At 40.1% G+C, this 25,564-nt stretch overlaps 1 protein-coding gene across 1 annotated transcript in view; it reads left to right on the forward strand.

Annotated features, from left to right (window-relative positions):
* The window catches only part of Oca2 (OCA2 melanosomal transmembrane protein), a 364,563-nt gene that overhangs the window by 264,556 nt on the left and 74,443 nt on the right, over window positions 1-25,564 (forward strand). Inside the window, exons 21-22 of the mRNA XM_077799930.1 lie at window positions 4,590-4,683; window positions 10,725-10,818. Of these exons, the coding sequence (XP_077656056.1) occupies window positions 4,590-4,683; window positions 10,725-10,818 (188 nt within the window). The remainder of the gene's footprint in view (window positions 1-4,589; window positions 4,684-10,724; window positions 10,819-25,564) is intronic.

Genomic DNA, 25,564 nt, shown 5'->3' on the forward strand with positions numbered 1-25,564 from the left:
CTCTCTTTACCATGCATGGTGCTAAGATCTCTTGTGCCATGGTGTATGTGGTTCTTTGCTACTGGTCACAGCTCTCCCTCTCAACTCTTTCCTTCCCTTGCCTGGAGTCAGTCTCACTACGCATAACCCTCTATGTTCCCCCAGTGGGAGGTGGTGGTCCTGGTTCCAGATCCACCTTCCCCATGGAAGCCACTGGGTAGGACAATCACCCAGGTACAGCTGGATGCATGCATCTACTCATCAGCTGCTGGGTGCACTGGTTTGTGATGGGCACTTGGAAAGGGCTGGGAATAGAACGGGTGTTTTGGGACCATGAGCATTGGAGACAGGCCATTGTCTGCAGGTGCTCTCCTCCCCAGGACCACCTGCAATTAATGTGAGTCTGTGTCCCCGGGGTTCCGACTTTTCATTATCTTCCCATCTTGTGGATGCAGGGGGTCCTGTCCATGCCCCCATTCATGTGGGACAACAGATACAGTGATATGAATGGGAGATGACTTAGGTTTTCTGCCTATCGAGGGTCCCCTCTGACCAGGAGGATCTTCACTCTGTGTGGTTGTAGAGTCTTCTGACTCAGGACATGATGTACATGGGCAACAAGAGTCTGGCTCATACCTGAGACCTTAGCAATCATGCATGTCCCCCACTTCCTTCTGCCCGAAAAATGCAGTGCCTCATCCTCACCATTGAAACCTTCATGATCTGGCCTGGCACACCTGGTGCTCAGGCATCTGAGGTTATGCTCTAGGGCGTCTGGTTTCTTGGACTGTCCATATGGTCAGCTCCAACCAAACATCTCTTGGAGTTCTGATTTTCTCTGCAAACACTTTGGAGGCCCACTCAGGGTTCATCTGAGGAATGAACAAGGAGACCAAAGAATACACTGTGAAAATCCAGTGGTAGAGACCGATTCACCTGTCATCAGACACACAGCTCAGTGACTCAGCCTCCTGACCCACAGAGATGCCTGTATTCTAGCCCATTCTCGGTCAGCTGTGCCAAAACAGCTCTGACCAAGGTAATTTTCCAGGTCAAGAGACACTTGTCCATGGAGATTTCAACATGTATGAAAATGACACAGGGTCATAGAGCTGGCAGATGCAGTAGCCATTTCCAGTGACTTAAATGCTGGCAAAGGTGGGGTTGAGGGAGAGCTGGTGAGAGGTGGGGGCTACCCTTGATGAGGAGTGCAGCATCTGCTTGGAAGGGATCTTTCATGAGGAAGGTGTGTTCATGTTATTTTATTATTTCAGGAGTGTGAGCTTAAAGAGACAACATGAAGCCTTTTATTCTTTGGTGTGGTATCTCCAAAATGTGACTGTAGTTTGGGGTTTTTCTTCTAAATCCATGTTGTCAGCTTTTTTTCTGAGAGCTGCAGTTGGAACCTCAGTTCACGTTCATTTGTGATATTTCTTTTCTTCCCGTGGTCGGGGAAGAACGCCAAATAATTTGGGTAATCCAAAGACAATTCATAACTGGTAGGATCCCACCAGGGGATTTTTGCTTATCTCACCATGTCCAGAGAAGAAAGAAACAGATTGCAGTTGGGTTTATCTCTCTAAATCAGCTAGACAGGGCTGCAGTGAATCAGAACAAAGCCATGTCATCAGTGGTGGTGGTGGTGGGGAGGGAGGGGCAGGGCCTTTGTGGATTAGATTGACTCTGTTGGGTTTTCCTTATATCTCTGTATTAGGCTCTTCCTTTTATTTTTATTTTGCTTATCTTTAATGGTGACAAATAAAACAGCAGTATTAAATCCATTTAATTTTGATATTTCATCAATATTTAATATAATCGGAGCAGACACAGATATTCTGAAGCCGGCAGCTTGGAGCCCCTCTGGCCCTTCCCTTGTGCCACTGTTAATCTCTCTCTTGCTTGGGACAGGCAGAAGGCCCAAGGGGCTGAGCTGATGGGAGGCATTGGGGTCTGGGGGCAGTGGCTCTCCATTGATTGATATGGAAACATTTCAGTATTTTATCACCTATTTCTATGTAGGGAAATTCCTGTCCCATCCACCTACTTCTCCTTTCTTCTCCTGTCTTCAGTTGAGAAGGGAGCTGTGGGAATCTGAACCCAGACCTGCATTTGTGGTCAGCATTCCTGGTTTTCTGCTACATTGCCCTATAGACTGTGTTGAAAACCTGAAATACCTTGCTAATGACTGAGGATTCTCTGACAGTTTTTCTCCATTGACGCCTGATCTTTTCAACCTCATTGACTTGAACAGGAAGGAGTCTCAGGCAATTTTCAAGTTAAAATGTTATTATTCTTGTCCTGGATGTTGAATACAAAAAATGGTGATTTATGCACATAATCTTGTGGGTTTTCCTTAACTGACTTCTTAGATACTCATGGTTCTCTGTGCTGTCATTCAACCTCTATGTGGAAGTCAGGTTCTCAAGGCTGTCTTGTTCTTAGGCATCTTTTCCCCCCAGGTTTCTTTGCAGGCCCCACAAGGAGATATTAGGGCAGCTGTAGTTGCTGGCTGTGACACCTGATATGGGAACAAACACTCTTTCACAGGTGATAAGAGTCAGTAGCATTTCACTTTAGCTTTTACCTTTTGCTTTTTACTTGATTTTTTTTTTTTTTTTTGGTTTTAACTCATTGTTTCCTAACATGTTCAGGAACAAAATAATACAGAGGGCTGAACCAGGCTCAGTGGACAGCATTAGGTTAATAATGTGAGCGTTTGTAGGAATTCACAGCTCAGGCTCTGCAGAGGGTCCATCTGAGCAGGAATCCCAACTCTGCCATTGTGTGAGCTACCGAAGTGCTAAGAAGAGGGTCCATCTGAGCAGGAATCCCAACTCTGCCATTGTGTGAGCTACCGAAGTGCTAAGAGCTGGAGAAGCAGAAATGTGAGTGGCATAGAGATTGTTTCCTCCATCAGCTTGGTACTGACACAGGTCCTGATTAGCTGTGTAGGTTGCAATTCTTTCCCAAGCAGTGGATGCACAGTAGACTCCCTTTGGTGGGGGAGAGCAGTCCTGGAAGGGTACTGCAGTGCCCAGGGGTGAGGACTCTTCACTTTGTATGACCCAACTGACCAGGCTGCCATATTGCCATCTCCTAGCTCCATGGCACCTCTCTGTAGCACATTTAGGAGATTAACAGTCTAAAAGAAGAGTAATCACTGTGTGTCCTGAAGGCACAGGACAACAAACCATCAATTTAAAGAACATTCAGGGAGACTTAAGCACAGCACATTTTGGAACACAGATTTCTACAGAAATTTCACAGCCACTACATTTTCTTGGATATAGTAATGTGAAATTCATCTCTGCAAGAAAGATGCTCCTGATGTTGGCATGACTTACTAGAGAATGGTGGTTCCTAGTTGTAGAATTGTTATGCCAGATTCATGGGACCCTAATTGATCTCCAGGAGCCATATCCGATGCAATCACACAAGAGTCTTTATTGCAAGCTCAAGCCTGCACTCACAACCGTTTCTGATGCAGTGGTCCCAGGGAGTGAGTCCGGGTCCTTTGTCAGTGAGATTTTATGGGTTTTGGAGGGATACTCTATGAGTCACAACATCACACAGCAAATCATTCCATACCGCGGGAAAGTCAAACAGTAACTCTTAACATTGATTAGCACATTCACTGGCGGGAACAAGTTGGGTAGGGGTGATTGGTCAGTACAATAGGGGGATTCCTTTGAACTGATTGGTTTAGGCCACAAGGGGTGTACGTGCTAAACTACATGGTTTCCCAACATGCTATCAACCACCATAGACTACTGGGGGGGGTCATCTGGCATCCCAGGTATTTTCCCTGTCTCATGCTGATTGGAGGTTGCTAGGGGGTTGCTATGGGTCCTCACCTAGCCTAAGTCAGGGACACAGGCACTGCAGATCTCTCCTGTTATGTACAGACAAACAACTCAGCAGGGTGGGTATGTGCTTAGGAGTGCTCTGTGGGTTTTTCCAAGGACAAGGGTTATGCCTCCTTCCTTAGGACAGACTTTGCTCTAAGGTAGAGGCTGGTTTCTCAAAAATGGAGTCACATTAGTTTTTCAGAATCTATACCTGTTGTCCTATAATGAATATCAGTGGGGTTGAGATGACTGGCAGTGAACAGTGTCGAGAAGCAGGTTACCCCTGGTTTACCAGTGTGCAATTTGGAAGCAGAGAATTGTTCTGGCTTGGTCACTTGTGAGATCTGTGTTCTTATACTTATCAGTGCCTCAGTTTCCTTATCTGACAATTGATAAAAGACACCTGAAGAATGTTTGAGAATTAACTAAAAATGATGCATGTGTAAAGGAAGTGGGTTTGTAACATTTCCAGACAGGCTGTGTTAGAAGCTACATGACTTTCTTCTACTTAAGACCCACAGCAGCATCAGAGGGACACGCTATAACAAGGAGAGCCAGTTTTTCCATGTGGCTGGATTTAAACATAAAGTGTTGGGTTTAAACTCAAGTTTTTGTGGATTTCAAAATTGACTTTCTTTTCCCTCCATGCATCTCTTTGCTTCCTACAGCCTTACTGTTGTAGAAGCATCTAGATATTCTTGAAGTTTGTCGCAATGTACAGCTCTTGTGAGCTTCTGTGAGACGTGGTGCTTTCCTCCACAGATTCCCGTGCTCCTGAACCTGAGCCAAGACCCTGAGGTCAGCCTGCCTGCACCACCACTCATGTACGCCCTGGCCTTCGGTGCCTGCCTGGGAGGTAAGGAGTGCTTTCTGTCCCTGGGAGAGCATGCCCACACTGTTGTCATGCCCAAAGCAACCCTGAGTATCAGATAGAAAGTAAATTAAGGAGAGCCTCGAAGATTTCCTGAGGGGAAACACATCTTCTCCTTTGGAATGATTCCAGAGCTACTCAGTTCCTCTGTGAAGCCTGTCACTTCCCACTCTCTGAGAACTGCCTCTGACATCCCACACCCATGGCCTGAGGATGATTGTGACTGATGTCTGAAAGCTAATGTGCAGCCCTACTGTGCCACACGGGAAGTCTGGCTTATGAATCAGAAGCCATCCTCAGTGGCACTTTTCTCTTTTTCTTTCCCTTCCCCTTCCCTTTTTTCTTCCTTAAGCAGCAGGGGTGACAGCGGCCAATGAATGAGCCCTGAGAAATAGAGACTCCAACCTAATAGCAGGAAAAAAAAATGGAAGGTTTATTTTGGCGGGGATGATAGGGTTGTAGTTTAGAGAAATTGCAGAGTAAACTAGAGTGTTGAATGAAACTGACTTTGGGGACAAAACATGAAGTCTTTGGAAACGTGTTTGCCTCCAAAGGAGCTGGATCCTTCTCACCTTTAGGAAGCTTAATCAACTTTGGGCAAACAGGAGAATTGTGGGAATCTTAGCTAAACACACCAGATATATTTAAAGTATTTTATTCTTACATCCAGGCATGGTTATATAATCCTGCCTTCTTTGTTGATTGATCTCTATGAAATCAATAACTTTCTTTTTAGTTTACCTCCTTATTTGTGAAGGGAGATTCATGCCATGTAGTAAAGTTTCTATAATTTCAAAAGACAGCTAATTCCTCTAATTCAGTGGTTCAGGACTGAACTTCTCACAAGAGTGCAAAACTGATAAACTTGCTCACAACTAAGAAACAGCTCCAGGAACTTCATTCACAGCTACACCTAACACTGGCAACAGAAGCAGAATCCAAGGACACCTGGAGGTACATCCCCCATGTGGGATTTTGTTCATTCAGACTTACTGAGTATCGGCTGTAATAGCCTGAAATTGTTCCAGGCAACTAATTCTTCCCTGATCTTGAATGGGGAAAAGAGTCACCTTATAGCAGATTGCTACATCCTATCCTAGTAGATGCCTCAAGTCCACAAGGGGTGCCCAAGAGAGACGGGAGGAAAAGTCAAAGAAGGTGCTCCAAATAGGGAGGTTCTAGCAGGTCTTAAAGGGTGAGAGGTCTCCTGAACTGGTTCTGATTTCCCTAAAACCTGTAGGGTGCCTACAGAGGGGAGCCTAAGGGAGAGAGCTTAACATGAATCATATATAAGATGATAACCTCAAATAGGATCAGATACTTATGAGCTCACTTGAGAAGTAGGGATATAACAGTAGGGAAAAATATAGGTTATAAATCTTGGGATCTTTTTAACCTAGCAGCTCTTGTTACTGAAAGACACTTGCTTCCAGCATAGCAGATGATCCATTGTTCTGGCTATTAATGTTATACTTTGATGAGGGATCTCTCTCTCATTGCCTCAGGGTTTGGCATTTAAAAAATACTGTAGTAGCTGGGGGTGATGAATGCCTGCAATCCCAGTAACTCAAGAGGCTGAGATAGGAGTATTGAAAGTTTGAGGCCAGCCTCTGCAACTTAGCAAAACCCTGTCTCAAAATAAAAAATAAAAAGAACTCAGTTGCTCAGTTGTAGAACATACCTGGGTTATACCCCCTCTATCAAAAAAAAAAAATACTGTGATAAAGTCTACATAACATAAAATTGACCATCTTAGTCATTTTTAAATGTGCAGTTCAGTGGCATCAGATATAGGTCACATTGTACCTAACTCACATTGTAATTCACATTGCGTATCTTCCTATTGTAATTCACATTGTGCCAAAACCATCATCCATCGCTAGAGTGCTTGCTTTTCATCATCCCCAACTGAAATTCCATAACTATGAAACAGCAACTTGCCATTCTTTCAGTATTTGGCATTTTGAAGAACTCTTTTTTTTTTTTTTTTTTTTGGAGGGGGGCCAGGGGTGGGTAACCGGGATTGAATTCAGGGGTAGTTGACCACTGAGCCACATCCCCAGCCCTATTTTATTTAGAAACAGGGTCTCACGGAGTTGCTTAGCACCTCATTTTTTTTTTTTTTTTTTTTTTTTGCTGAGGCTGCTTTGAACTTGCAATCTTCTTGCCTCAGCCCCCTGAGCTGCTGGGATTACAGGTGTGCACCACCACACCCAGCTTGAAGAACACTTTATTTTATTTTTTTATTTTTAAAAAATTTTTATTGTTGGTAGTTCAAAACATTACACAGTTCTTAATATATCATATTTCACAGTTTGATTCAAGTGGGTTATGAATACATCAGACACTAAAATGGCAATATGTAAATCAATGGAAGTGTAACTGATGTGATACAGCAATCTGTATACGGGGTAAAAATGGGAGTTCATAACCCACTTGAAGAACACTTTAAATAGAGGTTTTCAGTTGACATTAGGATTATCAGTTACTGTATAAATTAGGAGACATTCACTAGATAGTTTGAAAGAAAAACTTCTTTACTGGTCTGACCCCAATACTTTTTGGTTACTCTTTTTTTTATTAAGTTAAGAACAACTTCAAAAGTCTTTAAAAAAATCTTAATGCAAAGTTCCTGGAAAGCGGAGGCTGAGGCAATTTTGCACATTAAGGCTTGCTCAGTCGCTGCAATCCTAGGGCAGAAACACTGAGCAGAGGAAGTGACATGAACTCAAAGAACAAGGGAAAAGAAGAATGCTTCTGTGCGTGGCTATTGAGAGATTGGGGACAATCAAAGCAGCATGTGGCTGTATTCAAACCTGTTGCTTTCTTTGGGTCATGTATCTTGAAGGACAGGTGGCTCTTTAACTTGCCAAAGGGAATGCCAGTACATAGAGTTCATTTTCATGTTTTCTGTCAAGTGGAAAATTACTACTGGTATGGGAGCATGGCCTACTTAATCCAACTTGCACTGGCTGACGAAGGAAGTTAGGCCAGAGAGTCTTTGTATGAAACGTTCATCAAAAACAGGGCAGGGAATGAAATAATTTTCAAAATGGTTCTCATTCTCTCTCTAGATCCATTGATCACATGTCCGTGTAGGATAACCCAGAAATGCCAAGAAATATAGCAGCTGCTCATGCACACTTCAATCCCCATCTACTTCTTTGTAAATGGAACTGGGGTAGAGGCTTGAGCTGGGTAGTGACACCTAGGATCACTTTCTCCTTGCTACATGGAACCTATGCCATTTGTGGTGCCATGAAAACCCTGCTAGTATTTTACAAGATACAGGCAGTCCCTGACTTACAAGTGATCTGACTTAACAATTTTTTGACTTTGCAGTGGTGTGAAAGTGATATAAACTCAATAGAAACCATTCTACAAATTATGAGTTTTACTACTTTCCTGAGCTAGCACTCTGCAGCAAGACCCCCACCTCCCCCCGCCCTCTCTCAATGCTGGGCAGTGGCAGTGTGCTGTAGCTTCCAGTCAGCCACATGATCACAAGGGGAAACAACGGATCCTCTGCAGTGAGTGTGGTGTTGCTAAGCTAGGGTGTTTGCTAGGTGAGGGGTATTCAAAACATTTTTTACTTAAGACATTTTCAATTTATAATAGGTCTGTTGGGATGTAGCCCCATTGTAAGTTGGGAAGCATTTGTACTGCAACAACCACTGTACCACTGTACTGCATTTGAATAGTACACCTGCAATCTTGAGTGACTCCACAATTGCTCCACGAGATGTCTGGAGATGGACGTGGTTCTGTCCTCATCTCCCACAGGTGAAGCTGGCTCCCTTACATTTCTCCTGCCCATGACAGGAAGAATAGGCCGATGGTTCCTTTTCTGATAGGTAGCTGACATGGAGGTGGGTAGGAATGGCCATTTGCAATCAAGGAAGCTTGAGGGGGTATTTTGGGGGTAGAGGAGGCTTCTGATGATTTCCCTATTCCTGAGAACAAACTTGCTTCTTCCTTTGGACATTGTCATTTGGCAGAGATGCCTGGAGTCGTCTCCAGTCCGATGTGGGACCAGCTCTGTGCATGTTGGTGGGTGGTGGAACACACAGACAAACAGAGCAAATCCTGTCGGAGCCCTGCAGAAACACCTTTGGGCTTGCTCCTTCTCCGACTGCCCATCCCATGAGAGGGAGACAGAGACTTTCTCTATTGCTGTCATCATCTTGTTTTGCAGGTTTCTTTCATTATATCCAAAAACTTCTTAATAGAACAGAAATGATCTGTGGTTTGCAAAAGTTACAGTGCCTAGAAGATTGGAGACTGTGCGCTATTCTGAATCCTTATCTAGCAATTCTTTCTGCTGTACCAGCAAATATAATGCACCACCTGGGGGCTGACCCATCTCCCTCCCCACCTCCTTCTCTGTAGCTCCCTAGGCCATGTCCAGTTTGGTTGTCTCATTTTACTGACTATAAGACAGAAGGAAAGGCTATTTAGAAGCCTTTTGAAATGCTTTTGCCTCCCTCATACAAACAGGTGGGTGCCCATTCTTTTCCACATCTTCCTGCTTCAGATGTGGCCATGAAACTATCTCGTGATAAAAAGAGATGCTCAGAGAATTAAAGAGACCTGCCTCTGACATGAGACATTGAATGGAGGCTCACCAGCCCTTCACCTCCAAGTTTCTCATTCCATGAGAGATTATGCTACTGTTAGTCAGGTGTCCTGTTTCCCATAATTGAAAATATCCTTAAAACAAACAGGGTTAATGAGACTTAATAAGATAATGTTTTACATCCCAAGTCAGGAGGCCAGCTGACTTCTTACAGAGGGATGGCTCAAAAGGCAAGGACCTAGTTGGGGTGGGGGGAGGTCAGGTTATGAGGACATTTCTGGTTTAGGGAGACTTTGAGGGGAGAGCAATCTCTATGGTGTCATCCACACCACATTCCCAGGAAGCTGGGCGGAAACCCAATGTATAGAGCCTGCACAATCAACTACATGACATAATCCTGTACCATCCCTGTTCATTTCTGTGTCATCTACCTCCCCAAGGCAAAAGTAGGAACCCTGCCTCATTTCTTCATGGGGACATGGGTCCTCCTTCTTCTTTCTGTTTGCAGAAGGTCATTCCCTTGGGCTGATAATGCTGTGGGTAGTTACAGAGCAGTGTCTCACAGTGCGCCAGTCCTCCACAGAAAGAGCCTGTTCTTCAAATGTTTAGGCACAGATGTTGGCACTCAGCTACATTGGCTGTATCTGGGTCATGTAACCATTCCTGTTAATTGATTGCCACAGTTAAGGGAAAGAAGAGGCCCATTGGCTTGACCATGCAGATTCACCCTTCCCCGAATCAATCATTGCGAGTGTGTGAAGGGAAGGGGGAGATCTAATGATCTGATTGGTTGGTCTTGGCTCTATCCCTTACCCAGGCCCTGAGCACTGGCTTATGTTCATGTGTGTACACTGTGTCTCTCCTCACCTTGTGCACTGTCAAAAAAGACTTACCTGAGAAGGTATTTCATGTGAAGGAGATGCCCTTTGGTGAACAATGCCAAATTCCATTGTTTCACCTGGTTGTTTTCATCCATTCTTTCATTCACTGAAAGAGTTTCCTGGCAGGTGTCTGGGCCTGGAGCCCAAGGAAGGCAGTTTTTGTCTGAGATTTCATTCCATTGTCTCAGAGGACATACATTTTCACCTGTGGTTCTTAGCTCTACTTGCATTTTCCCTTAAAGGATACATACCTTGTGATTGCCCATTCTCCTTAGTATCTCTCTCTCTGTCTCTTTCTCTCTCTCTCTCTCTCTCTCTCTCTTTTCTATCACAGAGAGGATATAGTCTATCTGAGAGGGAATCATGGTATTTATAAGCAGAGAACTTATTTTCTGGTTGCAAGTGTGTGTCTAGATATTTATTTACAAAGCAATAACTTTGATCGTGCCTGTAAAGTAATCATCAAATCAAAGCCTCTGAAATGGTCCAAATATTACAGAACAAAAGAGCAGAAACCTACCACCAAGATAAATTGGAATTTTATTCTATTTTAAAACTTTTGATTCCAGGTAATGGGACACTGATTGGAGCATCTGCAAATGTTGTTTGTGCAGGAATTGCAGAGCAACATGGATATGGATTCTCTTTCATGGAATTTTTCAGGTACTTTAAAAAACTCATTTAAAATTTCTGTTTAACTACCTAGTTTGAGACTTACTGGATTTTTTTAACACAATAATGCATTCTGCTACACACGGGGCTAAGCATACATTTAGCAATTAGAGAGACTCTGGTATAGGTACTGTTAGCTCAGAAAGAAAAAGGTCTTAAAAATTTATTGCTGGAACTAGCTCTGTCACACAGAGGCTGTTATGAATAATTCAGCTTGAACCTGGAGTCAGGAAATGGTGGTGGGCTTGCTGGATATTTAATGTTTGCTGTTCTCTTGAAAATTTCACTGGGGACTGTGCCTTGACTATCCATTAAGATGGTGCATAACGAGAGTCTGACTTCCTCCCACCAGAGTGCATAGAAGAAAGTTCCTATTAGCAGGGATTATAATATCCCTGTTATCAGGGATTATATTGCAGACTGGGGCTTGGATCACCATGCTGAAGGTTTTCTGGAAGCAGACATTCCACATGTGGGCATGTCTCAGGAAGAGCACACAGAGGCAAAGTCTAGAAGAGGGGAGCAGAGCTGGTCTCTGTGAAGGAGAACTTGCTCCAAAGTGTGCTTTTTTCTACTCTTGGGGCTTAGTTCCCTGCACACCTGTGTTTACCTGGCACAACTTCACCTTTCAAGCTGGTGAGAGAACAGAATAGTCCTATAAAATGGTGCTATCAAAAATGAACTTCATTCCCTCGGAGTTGAGTCATATTTCCATGGAAGTTCTTCAACTACAAACTCAGTTGGGTATATGCACAGTAATGGGTTTCAGAACCAATCTTCAGCTTTGACTGAGTGGCAGAGTAACCCACAGCTTGTGGAGATAGCCATGCCTGCTCCAGGCACTTGTTCTTCCTCAGGGTGCTGATTGCCTGGGCTTGGGCTTGGGCAAGAACCCTGGCCGTGATATCCAAGCAAGGACTAAGAATAGTGATCTTGTCCGTTTTTAGTTGTTATAACTAAATATAACAAAATAGCTATATCTGGCTATAGGGTTTTTTTTAAGTTTACAGTTCTGGAGGCTGGGAAATCCAAGAGCATGATTCTGGCATCTGTTTGGCATCTGGTGAGGGCTTTCTTGTTGCATTATAACATGGTAGAAAGCTTCATGCGGTATGGCAGAGCAAGCCACGGACAACTTGCTTATATAACAAATCTACTCCCTCACTAACCAAATAATTCAGATATTAATCCATGAATTATTTAATAAATTTATAAGGGTAGAGCCCTCAGGACCCAGTCATCTCTTAATGTTCCCACCTCTCGATACCATTAACATGTGAATTTGGAAATTAAGTTTCCAACAGATGAAATTTTATTTTTAATATTTAGTTTTTAGGTGTAGTTGGATGCAATACCTTTATTTTATTTATTTATTTTATGTGATGCTGAGGATCGAACCTAGGGCCTCGTACGTGCTAGGGAAGCACTCCACTACTCAGCCACAACCCCCAGCCCCATCCAACAGATGAAATTTGAGGGACACAGTCATACCACACAGCAACTGCTCTGTATGTAGAGAAAGCTGCCAATTTGGGGCAGATTTACTATATTGGCCACTTCCCTGGTTCATAAAAAACTAGCAATACTTGTCAATTTTGCTGAGATATTAATTTGAATGATACTCCTTGGATGTAGGAGGAGTTGCTGGGCTAGTGATCAAGCTATGGGGGATACTGAATGTGTGTTTCCCTGCAGGATTCTGAGCACATTGCTGACCCTGCTGTTTAGGGACAAGGTGCCAAATTTAATGATCGACCAACTTATTCCTGCTTAGACTCTCATCGGCCTCTGCTGAGAGTAAAAGGAATGATCCTGTCACTTAAGAATTTTCTTGTGAGGTCAGCATTCAGCAGGATGGCCCCCCTCACACTGCCATCTTCTCATCTTTGCTCCAGAGACAGTGAGGGTCTAGATTCAGAGCACAGCCAAGAAGGGGATTCAAAGATGAGTCAAGAAGGGAACTTGAAGACGGGCTGCAGGGGAGACACAGACTTGTTCTGACAAACCAGCAGTCCCTCATTTGGGCCCGGGTCCTAGTTTCTGCAGAGCTGAAGGGCTGTCACTCAAGTGTGCCTAGCCTCTTTGGTTAGTCAAGCATGTGCTATACTGGCCCCTCTATTTCCTCTCTACTTTCAGAGTGCAGTGAAACCTCAGGGCTATTGTGTGCTAGTGATTGATCTCACAGGGAGGCCTGGTATGATTAATCTTATGAAACAGAAAAAGAGAGTTTTTAGGACAATTATATACCCACTCTGATCTTCCCCTAGCATCAATTTGGAATATTCACTAGGACATCTGTCTAAGGAAACAGGTTCGTTTCATACCACTCAGGACATGTGAAGTGTATGGAGATGGTGCATGTGTACAATGAACTACTCACGTAAAAATTTGATGAGCTGTGTGCACAGCACATGAGTATACATGTGTATATTATATTGAATGCTGTGATGACTTTCAGGAACTTGGTGGTCTCAGAAAGCTTGGGCAGGGCTGCTAGTTGTCTCCTCATAAGCTCATTAGCTCCTGGACTTATAAATTATGTCTATTTTTTTGGGAAAAAAATGCCCTGTGGTTAGTAGTCAAGGGCCATGCTTTATTTTGGTCTGATTATAGTTGTTCTTCTAGCTGCCATCCTTCTTGGTAGGTCCCTGCTATGGGAAAATCAGAGCAGTTTTCCCAAGGTGTGGTCATCTAATTGTTGTAGGGCCCTTGTTTGCATGAAGTACTGAATTTGCAACTGCATATTCACTAACTTGACTTTTATTTACCACATTTAAAATTTATTTCTTTAAAAGGTAGCTTCTTTATGATTCACAGTTCAAAATGTTGACTTCCTGCTTCATTTTAAAAATTACTACTTTTCTGATTGTGTAAATATGTTTTTAATGAAAAATATGTAAAAGAATAAAACATAAACATAACCTATAATTTTGCTACCCAGAAATAACCACTGATTACAATTTCTTGGGTTTTCTTACATTTTTCCTGTCTACCATATAATACATGTTTTTTTTTAAGTTCTAAAATCACATGACATTCTACCTTTTATTCTTCATAATAAATTGTGAGTATTTAACAGGCCATTAATCATTCTTCTAAAATAGGATATATTTATGCATACCACATGTGGATATATCCCTGTTTATTTCTCCTTTGTTGGGCATTGAGATCAGTTGTTGTTCTTTGTTCTTATCATTGACAGGATAATAAATTTTGCTTTATTTCTGATCATTGAAAATAAATTTCCTGATATCCAGTTGCTGGCTAAGTGAATCATGTTTTTAAATATTGACAAACTGGCATCTGGAATGTTGCTATTGCTATTTACAGCACCTCCCTACTGAGACACATTCCTGCCATATTCAACACTCATTGCCCATGTGGCAGACTACAGCAGATTCGCATTCTGTTATTATTAATTCTACTGAGGTTAAACTCATTCTATAAAGGTATAGTATATCTGCATGTCTCATTTTATAAACTTTCTATTCATATTATTTGCTTATGTCTTTCTCTTGGGAGGATTGAATTTCTCCTGTTCTTTTTTTTTTTTTTTTAATTGTCTTTGCATCTCTAGGAATCAGTTCTGACTTGTTTTTTTAAGTTCATTTTGGTCTTTCAAATTTTACAAGGGGCTTTTAATGATTGACCTACTTATTTCTGTCTAGATTCTCATCTGCCTCTGCTGAGAATAAAAGGAATGATCTTGTCACTGCAGAATTTTCTATAGTCAAACAGATAAACTTTATTGTTTTTATCTAAACATATAATGGTGTTACTAAAAGTTTTAAAATGAAACTTGTTCTTTCAAGACAATCATAGATTGATGTGCAGTTGTAAGAAATAATGCATAGGAATCCCATGTATCCTTTACCCAGTTACTTCCAACTGTAGAATCTAGAAATACTGGAGTCTAACACCACAACCAGGGAACTGAAGCTGATAAGGTCAGAGTGCAGACTGTTCTTTTTTTGAGAGAGAGAGAGAGAGAGAGAGAGAGAGAGAGAGAGAGAGAGAGAGAGAATGAATTTTAATATTTATTGTTTAGTTTTTGGCGGACACAACATCTTTGTTTTTGTATGTGGTACTGAGGATCGAACCCGGGTCGCACGAATGCCAGGCGAGCGCGCTACCACTTGAGCCACATCCCCAGCCCAAGGACTGTTCTTTTTTAAATCACCTTCATTTCCCTCCCACCTCCACTTCCCTCCCACCTCCACTTCCCTCCCACCTCCACTTCCCTCCCACCTCCACTTCCCTCCCACCTCCACCACTGGACAAAATTCTAAAATTTTGTCATTACAAGAATGTTATATAAGTGGCATTATATAATATGTGGCCTCTTGGATTGGCTCTATGTCACTCAGCATAATTGCCTAGCAGTTATGTATATATGTACATATATACATAATCCATATATATATATATATATATATGTCTCATATATCAGTATTTTATTCATTTTATTGCCTTCTATGGTAAGGATATCCACAGTTTGTCCAATAACTGCCTTTTGGAGAACATCTGAGTTGTTTCCAGATTGGGACAATTATGAATAAAGCTGCTATTGCCTTTTATCACAGTCTCTGGATGGTTTATTCATTCACTCAACAGGTTCTTATACAAAGCAAAAATTTTGAATCTTGTTGAGGCCCAGTATATAAAATTTTCTTTTTAATTTTCCGTTTTGAGCATCAAAAGCATGATACCATGAGAACTCTTTGCCTAGCTGTAGATGCTAAAGATTTTCTTCTAGCTTTTTAAAGTTTCAGTTTAGTTTCACATTTTATATTTAAATGCATACTCCTCCCTCCCTCCCTCCCCCCCTTCTCTCTTTCTTTCTTCTACTTAGATATATATGAGAGCAGAATGCATTTTGATTCATTGTACATAATTGCAACACGACTTTATTTCTCTGGTTATACACAATGTAGCATTGCACCATATGTGAAATCATACATGTACCTAGGATAATGATATTCATTTCATTTCACCATCTTTCCTGCCCCCATACCCCCTGCCCTCTCCTGCCGCAGTCCGGCTGGGCACAATAACCGGGAGGTGACAAGCAACTTGTGAAGGTTGAAGCAGGAACTGCTTTATTACGGAGGAACTTGGCGGGAACTGACCGGGAACTCAAGGTAGTGGGCACCCAAGGTAGCAGGAGCTGCTTTATTGTGGAGCAGCAGAGGTATATATACCTTACTGATTACACACAGCTTATGTCAATTAGCATCATCTAGATACAGTAGTCAGCCAATAAAGAATCCTCATCATCTTAATGGCTCGGTCGCATTGCCTCACAAACCACTCCTCCTGGCAAACTGCCAGGCGCCATCTTGACTTGATTTGCGGTCCCCAACACTCTCCTCCCTCACCTTTGCCCAATCACAGTTCCTCCACTTTCCCCATATTCCCTCTCCACATTATGGATCAGAATCCACTTATCAGAGAGAACATTTGGCTTTTGTTTTTTTGGGATTGGCTTACTTAGCATAATGTTCTCCAGCTGCATCTATTTACCTGTAAATGCCATGATTTTATTCTCTTTTAATGCTGAGTAATATTCCATTGTGTATATACCACCATTTCTTTATCATTCATCTATTTAAGGGCATTAAGGTTGGTTCCACATTTTAGTTCAGTAGCTGCTATAAACATTGATGTGGCTATATTACTATAGTATGCTGATTTTAAGTCCTTTGTGTATAGGCCAAGGAGTGGGATAGGTTGGTCAAATGGTGGTTCCATTCCAAGTTTTCTAAGGAATCTCTATACTGCTTTCCAGAGTGGTTGCACCAATTTGCAGTCCCACCAGTAATGTATGAGTGTGCTTTTCCCCCACATCCTTGTCAACACTTATTGTTGTCTGTATTCTTGATGATTGCCATTCTGACTGGTGTGAGATGAAATCTTAGAGTAGTTTTAATTTGCATTTCTCTAATTACTAGAGATGTTGAAATTTTTTCATGTATTTGTTGATTGATTGTATATCCTATTCTGAGAAGTATCTGTTCAGCTCCTTAGCCCATATTTTGATTGGGTTGTTTGTTTTTACGGTGTTGAGTTTTTTGAGTTCTTTATATATTCTGGAGTTTAGTGCTCTGTCTGATGTGCATGGGGCGAAAATTTGTTCCCAGAATGTAGGCTTTCTCTTCATCTCATTGATTGTTTCTTTTGCTGAGAAGAAGCTGTTTGGTTTGAATCCATCCCATTTATTGATTCTTGATTTTATTTCTTGCACTTTAGGAGTTTTGTTAAGGAAGTTGGGACCTAATTTGATGTGATGAAGATTTGGGCCCACTTTTTCCTCAATTAGGCGCAGGGTCTCTGGTCTAATTCCTAGGTTCTTGATCCACTTTGAGTTGAGTTTTGTGCCTGGTGAGAGAGAGGAGTTTAGTTTCATTTTGCTGCATATGGATTTTCAGTTTTCCCAGCACCATTTGTTGAAGAGCCTATCTTTTCTCCAATGTATGTTTTTGGCGACTTTGTCTAGTATGAGATAACTGTATTTATGTGAGTTTGTCTCTGTAGCATGGGTCTACAAGTCTATATTGGTGCCAATATCATGCTGTTTTCATTATTATAGCTTTGTAGTAGTATAGTTTAAGGTTTGGAATTGTGATGCCTCCTGCTTCATTCTTCTTGCTAAGGTATTGCTTTAGCTATTCTGGGACTCTTATTTTTCCAAATGAATTTCATGACTGCTTTTTCTATTTCTATAAGGAATGGCATTGGGATTTTAATTGGAATCACATTGAATCTGTATAGCGCTTTGGGTAGTATGGCCATTTGACAACATTAATTCTGCCTATCTAGGAGCATGAGAGATCTTTCCATCTTCTAAGGTCTTGGTCAGTTTCTTTATTGTTCTGTGGTTTTCATTATAGAGTCTTTCACTTCTTTTACTAAGTTGATTCCCAAGTATTTTATTTTTTTGAGGCTATTGTCAATGAGGTAATTTTCCTATTTTCTCTTTCAGAGGATTTATCACTGATGTATAGAAATGCATTTGATTTATGGGTATTGATTTTACATCCTGCTCCTTTTCTGAATTCATTTATTGCTTCTAATTTTTCTCTATTTACAATAATGTTGGCCTTGGATTTAGCATAGATAGCTTTTACAATGTTGATGTGTGTTTCTACTATCCTTAGTTTTTCTAGTGTTTTTAATATGAAAGGGTGCTATATCAAATGCTTTCTCTGCATCAATTGATATAATCATATGATTCTTATCATATAATGTGATGAATTATATTTATTGATTTCCATATTTTTAACCAACCTTGCATTCCTGGCATGAACCCCACTTAATCATGGTGCACTATTTTTTAAAAGATGTTTTTGTATGCAACTTGCTAGAATTTTATTGAGAAATTTTGCATCTATGTTCATCAGAGATATTGGTCTGAAGTTTTCTTTCCTTGATGTGTCTCTGCCTGGTTTTGGTATCAGGATGATACTAGCTTTATAGAATGAGTTTGTAAGGGTTACTTGCTGTTCTATTTCATGGAATAATTTGAGGAGTATTGGTATTAATTCTTCTTTATAGGTCTTGTAGAACTCAGCTGTGAATATGTTTGGTTCTGAGCTTTTCTCAGTTGGTAGGCTTTTTTTTTTTTTAAAGAGAGAGAGAGAGAAAGAAAGAGAGAGGGAATTTTTAAATACTTACTTTTTAGTTTTCGGTGGACACAACATATTTATTTTATTTTTATGTGGTGCTGAGGATCGAACCCAGCACCCCACGCATGCCAGGCAAGCATGCTACTGCTGAAGCCACATCCCCAGCCCAAGTAGGTTGGCTTTTGATGGCGTCTTCTATTTCCTTGCTTAAAATTGATCTGTTTAAATTGTAAATGTACTCTTGGTTCAGTTTGGGTTGATCATATGCCTCTAGAAATTTGTTGGTGTTTTTGAGGTTTTCTATTTTACTGGAGTGTAAATTTTCTAAATAGTTTTTAATTGTCTTCTGTATTTCAGTAGTGTCTGTTCTGATAGTTCCTTTTTCATCACACATTTTGCTAATTTGAGTTCTTTCCCTCCTTCTTTTCATTAGGGTGGTTAAGGTTTTGTCAATTTTATTCCTTTTTTCATAAAACTAGCTTTTTGTTTTGTCAATTTTTTAAATTGTTTCTTTTGTTTCAATCTTATTGATTTCTGCCCTGATTTTAATTATTTCTTGTCTTCTACTTCTTTTGGTGTTGGTTTGTTCTTTTTCTAGGGCTTTGAGATGTAATGTCAGGTCATTTACTTGTTGACTTTTTCTTCTTTTAATAAATCAGCTTAATGCAATGAATTTTCCTCTTAGCACTCCCTTCATAGTGTTCCAGAGATTTTGATAAGTTGTTTTGGAGTTCTCATTTACCTCTAGGATTTTTTTAAAAATCTCCTCTTTGATGTCTTCTGTTATCCATCATTCAAAAGCGTATTATTTAGTCTCCAGCTGTTGGAGTATCTTCTATTTTTATTTTATCACTGATTTGTAATTTCAATTATGGTCAGATACAATGTAGGGTAGTGTCTCTATTTTTTATTTTGTATTTGCTAAGACTTGCTTTGTGTTGCATAACATTTGGTCTGTTTTGGATTCATGTGCTGCTGAGAAGAAAATGTATTTACTAGTTGATGGATGGAATATTCTATATATGTTTGTTAAGTCTAAATTATTGATTGTTTTATTGAATTCTATAGTTTCTTTGTTTAGTTTTTTTGGAAGATCTATACAATAGTGAGAGAGGTATATTAACATCACCTAGTATGACTGTGTTGTGTTCTATTTCATTCTTGTGGCTGAGAAGGGTTTGTTGGATATACATGGATGCCCCATTGTTTGGGGCATAGATAATTATGATTGTTATGTCTTGTTGATGTATGAATCCCTTAAACAGTATGAAATGTTCATCTCTATCCCTTTACACTAGCTTTGGTTTGAAGTCCACTTTATCTGATGTGAGTCTACTTTATCTGCTTGTTTACACGGTCCTCGTGACTGGTATGTTTTTTCCCACCCTTTCACATTTAGTCTGAGGATATGTTTTCCTATGAGAAGAGTCTCTTACAGGTAGCATATTTTTGAGTCTTTTTTTTTTTTAAATCCAATCTGTCAGTGTATGTCTTTTAATTGATGAGTTTAGGCTGTTTACATTCAGGGTTATTATTGAAATATGACTTTTATTCCCAGACATTTTGGTTTATTTTTGGTTTTTAACTTAACTTGGTTTCTCCTTTGATTGGCCTTTCCTTTAGTGTAGTTCCTCCCTTTGTTGATTTTTTTTAAATATTTATTTATTTTTTAGTTATTGGCGGACACAACATCTTTGTTTGTATATGGTGCTGGAGGATCGAACCCGGGCCGCACGCATGCCAGGCGAGCGCGCTACCGCTTGAGCCACATCCCCAGCCCCCTTTTGTTGATTTTCATTGTTGTTTTTCATCTCCTCTTCCTGGAATATTTCACTGAGGAGGCTCTGTAGTGCAGAATTTCTTGCTGTAAATTCTTTTAACTTTTGTTTATCATGAAAGTTTTTATTTCATCATCAAATCTAAAGCTTAGTTTTGCTGGCTATAAGATTCTTGGTTGGCATCCATTTTCTTTCAGGGCTTGGTATATGTTGTTCCAGGATCTCCTGGCTTTGAGGATCTGGGTTGAAAAATCTGCTGAGATCCAAATTGGTTTCCCCTATATGTAATCTGATTCTTCTCTCTTGCAGTCTTTAAGACTCTATCTTCATTCTGTATGTGAGGCATTTTCATTATAATGTGCCCTGGTGTAGATCTGTTATAATTTTGTACATTTGGTTTCCTGTAATTCTCTTATATTTGATTTTTCTATTCATTCTTCATGTTTGGGAAATTTTCTGATATTGTTTCATTGAAGAGGTTGTGAATTCCTTTGGTTTGAATCTCTGTGCCCTCCTCTATCCCAATAAATCTTAGATTTGGTCTTTTGTGGTTATCCCATAATTATCTCATAATTCTTGGATGTTCTGTTCATGGTTTCTTATTGTCTTCACTGTGTGGTCAACTTTATTTTCAAGATTATATATTTTGTCTTCATTATCTGATGTTCTGTCTTCCAAGAGATCTAGTTTATTGGTGATGCTTTTTCTTGAGTTTTTTTATTTGGTTTATTGTTTCCTTCATTTCAAGGATTCCTGATTTTGTTTTCAGAACCTCTCTTTCTTGAAGTAATCTTTTGCTACCTGTATTTTCTCCCTATCTCTTTGTTGGAGTGATCAATTTTTGCCTGTGTTTGCTTTTATGTCATTCTTTAATTCACAGATCATTTTAATTATGTACATTTGGAACTCCTTCTCTGACATTTCATCAATTGCATTGTCAATGGATTCTATTATTGTAGTATCTTGGTTTTGAGGGGCACTTTCTTCCTTTTTTTTTTTTTCATGTTGTCTGTGTCTTCCTTTGTTGCAGTGCAGTTTCTACCGTATAATCTTGTAGTATCCTTACAGATTAAATGAGCCTCATCTTGGTGCTTTCAGTCCCTGGCCAGTGCCTCGATGGATGCTACTGCAACTAAAAGTGGTGGCGGCAATAGCGGAGGTAACTCAAGATAGCAGTGGGGGTGTCCCAAGATGTATGCAACCACTTTCAGAGATGGGGCTGAAGGGTGGGCCTTATAATGGCTTTGGGCTGCCTGTTTGGAGATAACAATAACAATTAGCTCACATATCTGCTAATAATTGTATTACTGTGTATATCATATTTTACCTACTGTGCTTCTCTGTTGAATATATTTTTTCTTTTATTTTCTAAAATTTCTCTTTGTACTTAGGAAGATTCATGTTTTGTTCTGATAATTGCCTTTGTTTTCATGCCTAATCAAATGACTATAGTCCTCTTTTCTAACTTAATCTTTTACAACTGGTTAGTCTGACTCTAGGGATATGGTTTGACTTCTGCTTATTGCTACATGACCATTGATAAGTTTATTTTACTTTTCTCTCTCTACCTACTTGTGGGCTGTATTATTTCTGCTTTCCAAACACATAACATCTATATTATTATTATTATTATTTTGGCACTGGGGGTTAATCTAAGAGGTGCTTTACCACTGTGCTACATCCCTAACCCTTTATTTTTATTTTTTTAATTTTGAGACGATATCTCACTGAGTTGCTTAGAGCTTCACTAAGTTGCTGAGGATGGCCTTGAACTTTCAATTCTCCCATCTCAACCTTCTGAGTTGTCAGGATTACAGGTGTGTGCCACTGCCCCTGGTGTGACATCTGTTTGTTATTCTTCTGTTATTGCTTCCTTACTATTGGTCTTAGATCTAGAATTAAGTCTATTGGATGCTCACCATTGGTCTTTTTGTTGAAGTATCCCTAGGTTTTTGACAGGTGAAGTTGATCTAAGAAAAGTTCCCAAGTACCTGAGATTTTGCAGGTTTCAGTGTTTCGTGGGCCTTACATATAACAGAGAGCTTGACTTCATATCTAATAAATCCTTGGCTCATACATACTTGCTTTGAATTTTGTGAAAATGTTGCTGTATTGTGGCCTCATTTGGGCACGTTTTGAGGAAACCCTCACGGGAGCCTAATTCTCTTACTTTTGTAAGTTGTTTGATCATTTTGCTGCAGACCTGGAGGATTTTAAAATTTATCTTTTAAGATTAATAGTTTTACTAAAATATCCTCAGGTGTCCCACAGGCCTTCTAATGTGTAGAATTATGTCTTCTTTTCATGCCAGAAAGGTTTGCTGGATCATAGGCTTAAGTAGTTGTCATGTTTTATGTTCTCTTTGTGTCTTGTCTTCCATTTCAACTACTTTCTCTCATTTATTTTACTACTTTATTTTTATTTTCTTATTTCTTGTTTCTTCAGTGCTCCTTATGCTATTTTCATTTGATTATGTTCTTTCTGGAATGCCTTATGGTTTAATCATCATGACAAAATTTGGTTTTTCTTTGACTTCTCATTTTATTTCTTTGTGTTTTGTTTATTTCTGCTCTTAGTACTTGGGTTTCTGATTCAAGTTGGTTTTTCATATCCCCATGTGCTTATTTGCATTTATGTAATTCTGTACAGAGTGTTGTAATACAGTATTCTTCTTATTATTATTATTACTTCGACTACTACTACTACTACTATTATTACTTTGAGTTCACATTTTGCTTTTTGGAGACATCCTTATATGCTTCAATGTTTAAATTTCCATGCTCAATTTTATTCTCATGGAAGCCTTGGACAGGTGACATTTCCTTTATACATGCACTAAAGGATAGGCTGTCCCTTTGGGTCAGTTCCAAGATTCCTGGCTCCAGAGCACCCTGTTTGGTCAGTGCAGTGCTTTGTATATTCTGTAATCTGTTGTTTTTGCTTTCTGATGGATCTGGAGGATGTCCATCAAGTTTGGTTTTTTTTATCTTCCAGGATTGTATATATTCTCCTCTGGTTACTTTCCTGTTCACCTCCCAGTTCCCAGGGGGCACCCTTGCCTTTCTGGTTGCTATCTTCTCCCCAGAAAGGATGCTGCCTGTTTTGTCACCTAGAGCTTGTGCATGTTCATGTTCTTTTTCTGTAGTCTATGCACTGATCACCCACGATTATTTTCCAGTAGATTTATACTTAGAGTGGTCTTTCTACTTCTAGGTGTTATTTTTCTCAGCTTTATGAACTTTATTAAACTCTCCTCTTTTTCATGAAGTTTTTCTAAACTCCTCTGATTTTCTGCAAAGGCTTGGGACAGGAACATGAGAGTTTTGTTGGGACTGATGTTTATTTCTTTACTGATAAGTGGCATGAAGTTTCTGGTGTTGTCTTTGGTTATACTGAAAGCAGTGGAATCTGTGTGGTTTGAATCGTGTTTCTTGTTGACCTGACTAGATTTTGTGAGCAGTGTGCACAGATGTAGACAGTATTGGTGACTGTCATGACCTTGGCTTTCAGAACCCCTGTTCTCCTTGTGAAGAGAGTGACATCATTAACTCCCAGTTTTATTTCTGTTCTTTCTACCATGACTCTTTCTCCTTTGGGATCTGCTTCCTTAGGAAGGATAAGACTTTTTGTTGATGGAGATTAATTGTAAGCTGGAGATTATTCTACTGCTGGATTTTTCACTGGTCAGAAATACAGTCTTGTGGGCATTCTTCCATGGGACCAGGCTACCCCCACTTCACTCCTACCCAAGCAATGTATACAAGTCAGTAAAAGGTTGTTTCATCAACTGGTAAAGTAGATTTTTCACTATTTCTTTAAATGAGAGACACATTCTATTGAATTTTGTTGTGGAAGTTAGCTCCAATAAATTTTTTGTCACCACATTTTGTTTTATTTTGAGATTTATTGGGACATAATTAATTATTGTGAGGCTTTAAAAACATGATCAAATTGGTAAATAAGATTAAAAAGAAAAAATATCCAGAGAACAAGCTGTTTAGGAAACACCAGAAGCAATGTTTGAAGGTGTCCTGGCTTTGTTTAGTGTGATTCAAAAGGATCATGACTGTTGACTAACAGAAAATCAGAATAAAATTCTTTGTAGATTTATAAAGCCTTCCTTCTATCTGCTGCTTTGGGATATCTAGCTAGACATTCATATTTTCTCAAAGGTCAAAACAGATGCTAATGTAATAATATTGGGTGTGTTGTTAAAGGTTAATCTCTGTATTGATCACAATGTTTAAACTCACTGAACAGAGTCAAATACTTTCTTGCCTCCTGAGAGTTAAAATCATGGATGTGAGATCAATATTTTGTGAATGTAAATTTCAATGTTGGTCTCGCCCATGTATTATGTTAAGAAAGAAAGAAAGAAAGAAAGAAAGAAAGAAAGAAAGAAAGAAAGAAAGAAAGAAAGAAGGAAGGAAGGAAGGAAGGAAGGAAGGAAGGAAGGAAGGAAGGAAGGAAGGAAGAAGAAAGAAAGGCAGGCAATTTTTTCACATAGCCCTTCCCTTGCTGAAGCAGAAGTGAGCTTCAGTCTTAGAGCATGCGTATCTTTTGTAACTGGAGAAAGACAAAGACAACCACCCCTCCTTCTCCACCCTTAATACAAACACAAGGAGACTTGCCTGTTGGTTTGCACCAAGACTTCCAGCCTTCAGCTTTGGAATGATGCTGCTTGAGCAAGTTAATACATTGAATGTCAAATATCTCTGATCAGTGGTCATAACTTGGGGCAGAAGTTAAGAAGTTTAGGGACATTGGAGGGCTGTTTGAAGTTCTTGAGGGCAAAAGGGTTCCACACGGATTGAGGAAGCCCTAAGTGTCCTGAATACACATCGGGAGAGTTCCAGGTGGTGCAGTAAAGTTTCTGGTAACTGCTTAATGATTTTGCTCTTTATTTTTTATGAAAGCAATGGGCTCATTGTGATGAGGGATAACCACCTTGTGCCTCCTTGGGTGCTGTCTAGGAAGTTACCTCTTAACTGAAGGAGAGTCACTCAGGCCACTAAGGAACAATGGAGGGATGACATGCAGCACCAGCACACTGTTGGTGGGTGCTGGAGGACAAAGACCTTTATCCTGACTAGGGTGAAGATAAAAGCCCACTGCCATTGCATGCTGTTGCAACAAGCCTGAGATGGTGCCTGAGCTCAAGGGATCTTCGTCACTTTGTCTTTATCTCAGCTATTATGGTTAAGAAGCAAGTCATCCCAAAATGTAGTGGATCAAAGCTGTAATTATTTCACTCTTAATTCTACCATCTCCACAGAATATGAAAAAGCCAACTTGTTTCTGCTCCACTCAGACTCTTAGGGGCTCCCTAAAGGC

This window comes from Urocitellus parryii, chromosome 6 (genome assembly GCF_045843805.1).
Source record: "Urocitellus parryii isolate mUroPar1 chromosome 6, mUroPar1.hap1, whole genome shotgun sequence".
NCBI lineage: Eukaryota > Metazoa > Chordata > Mammalia > Rodentia > Sciuridae > Urocitellus > Urocitellus parryii.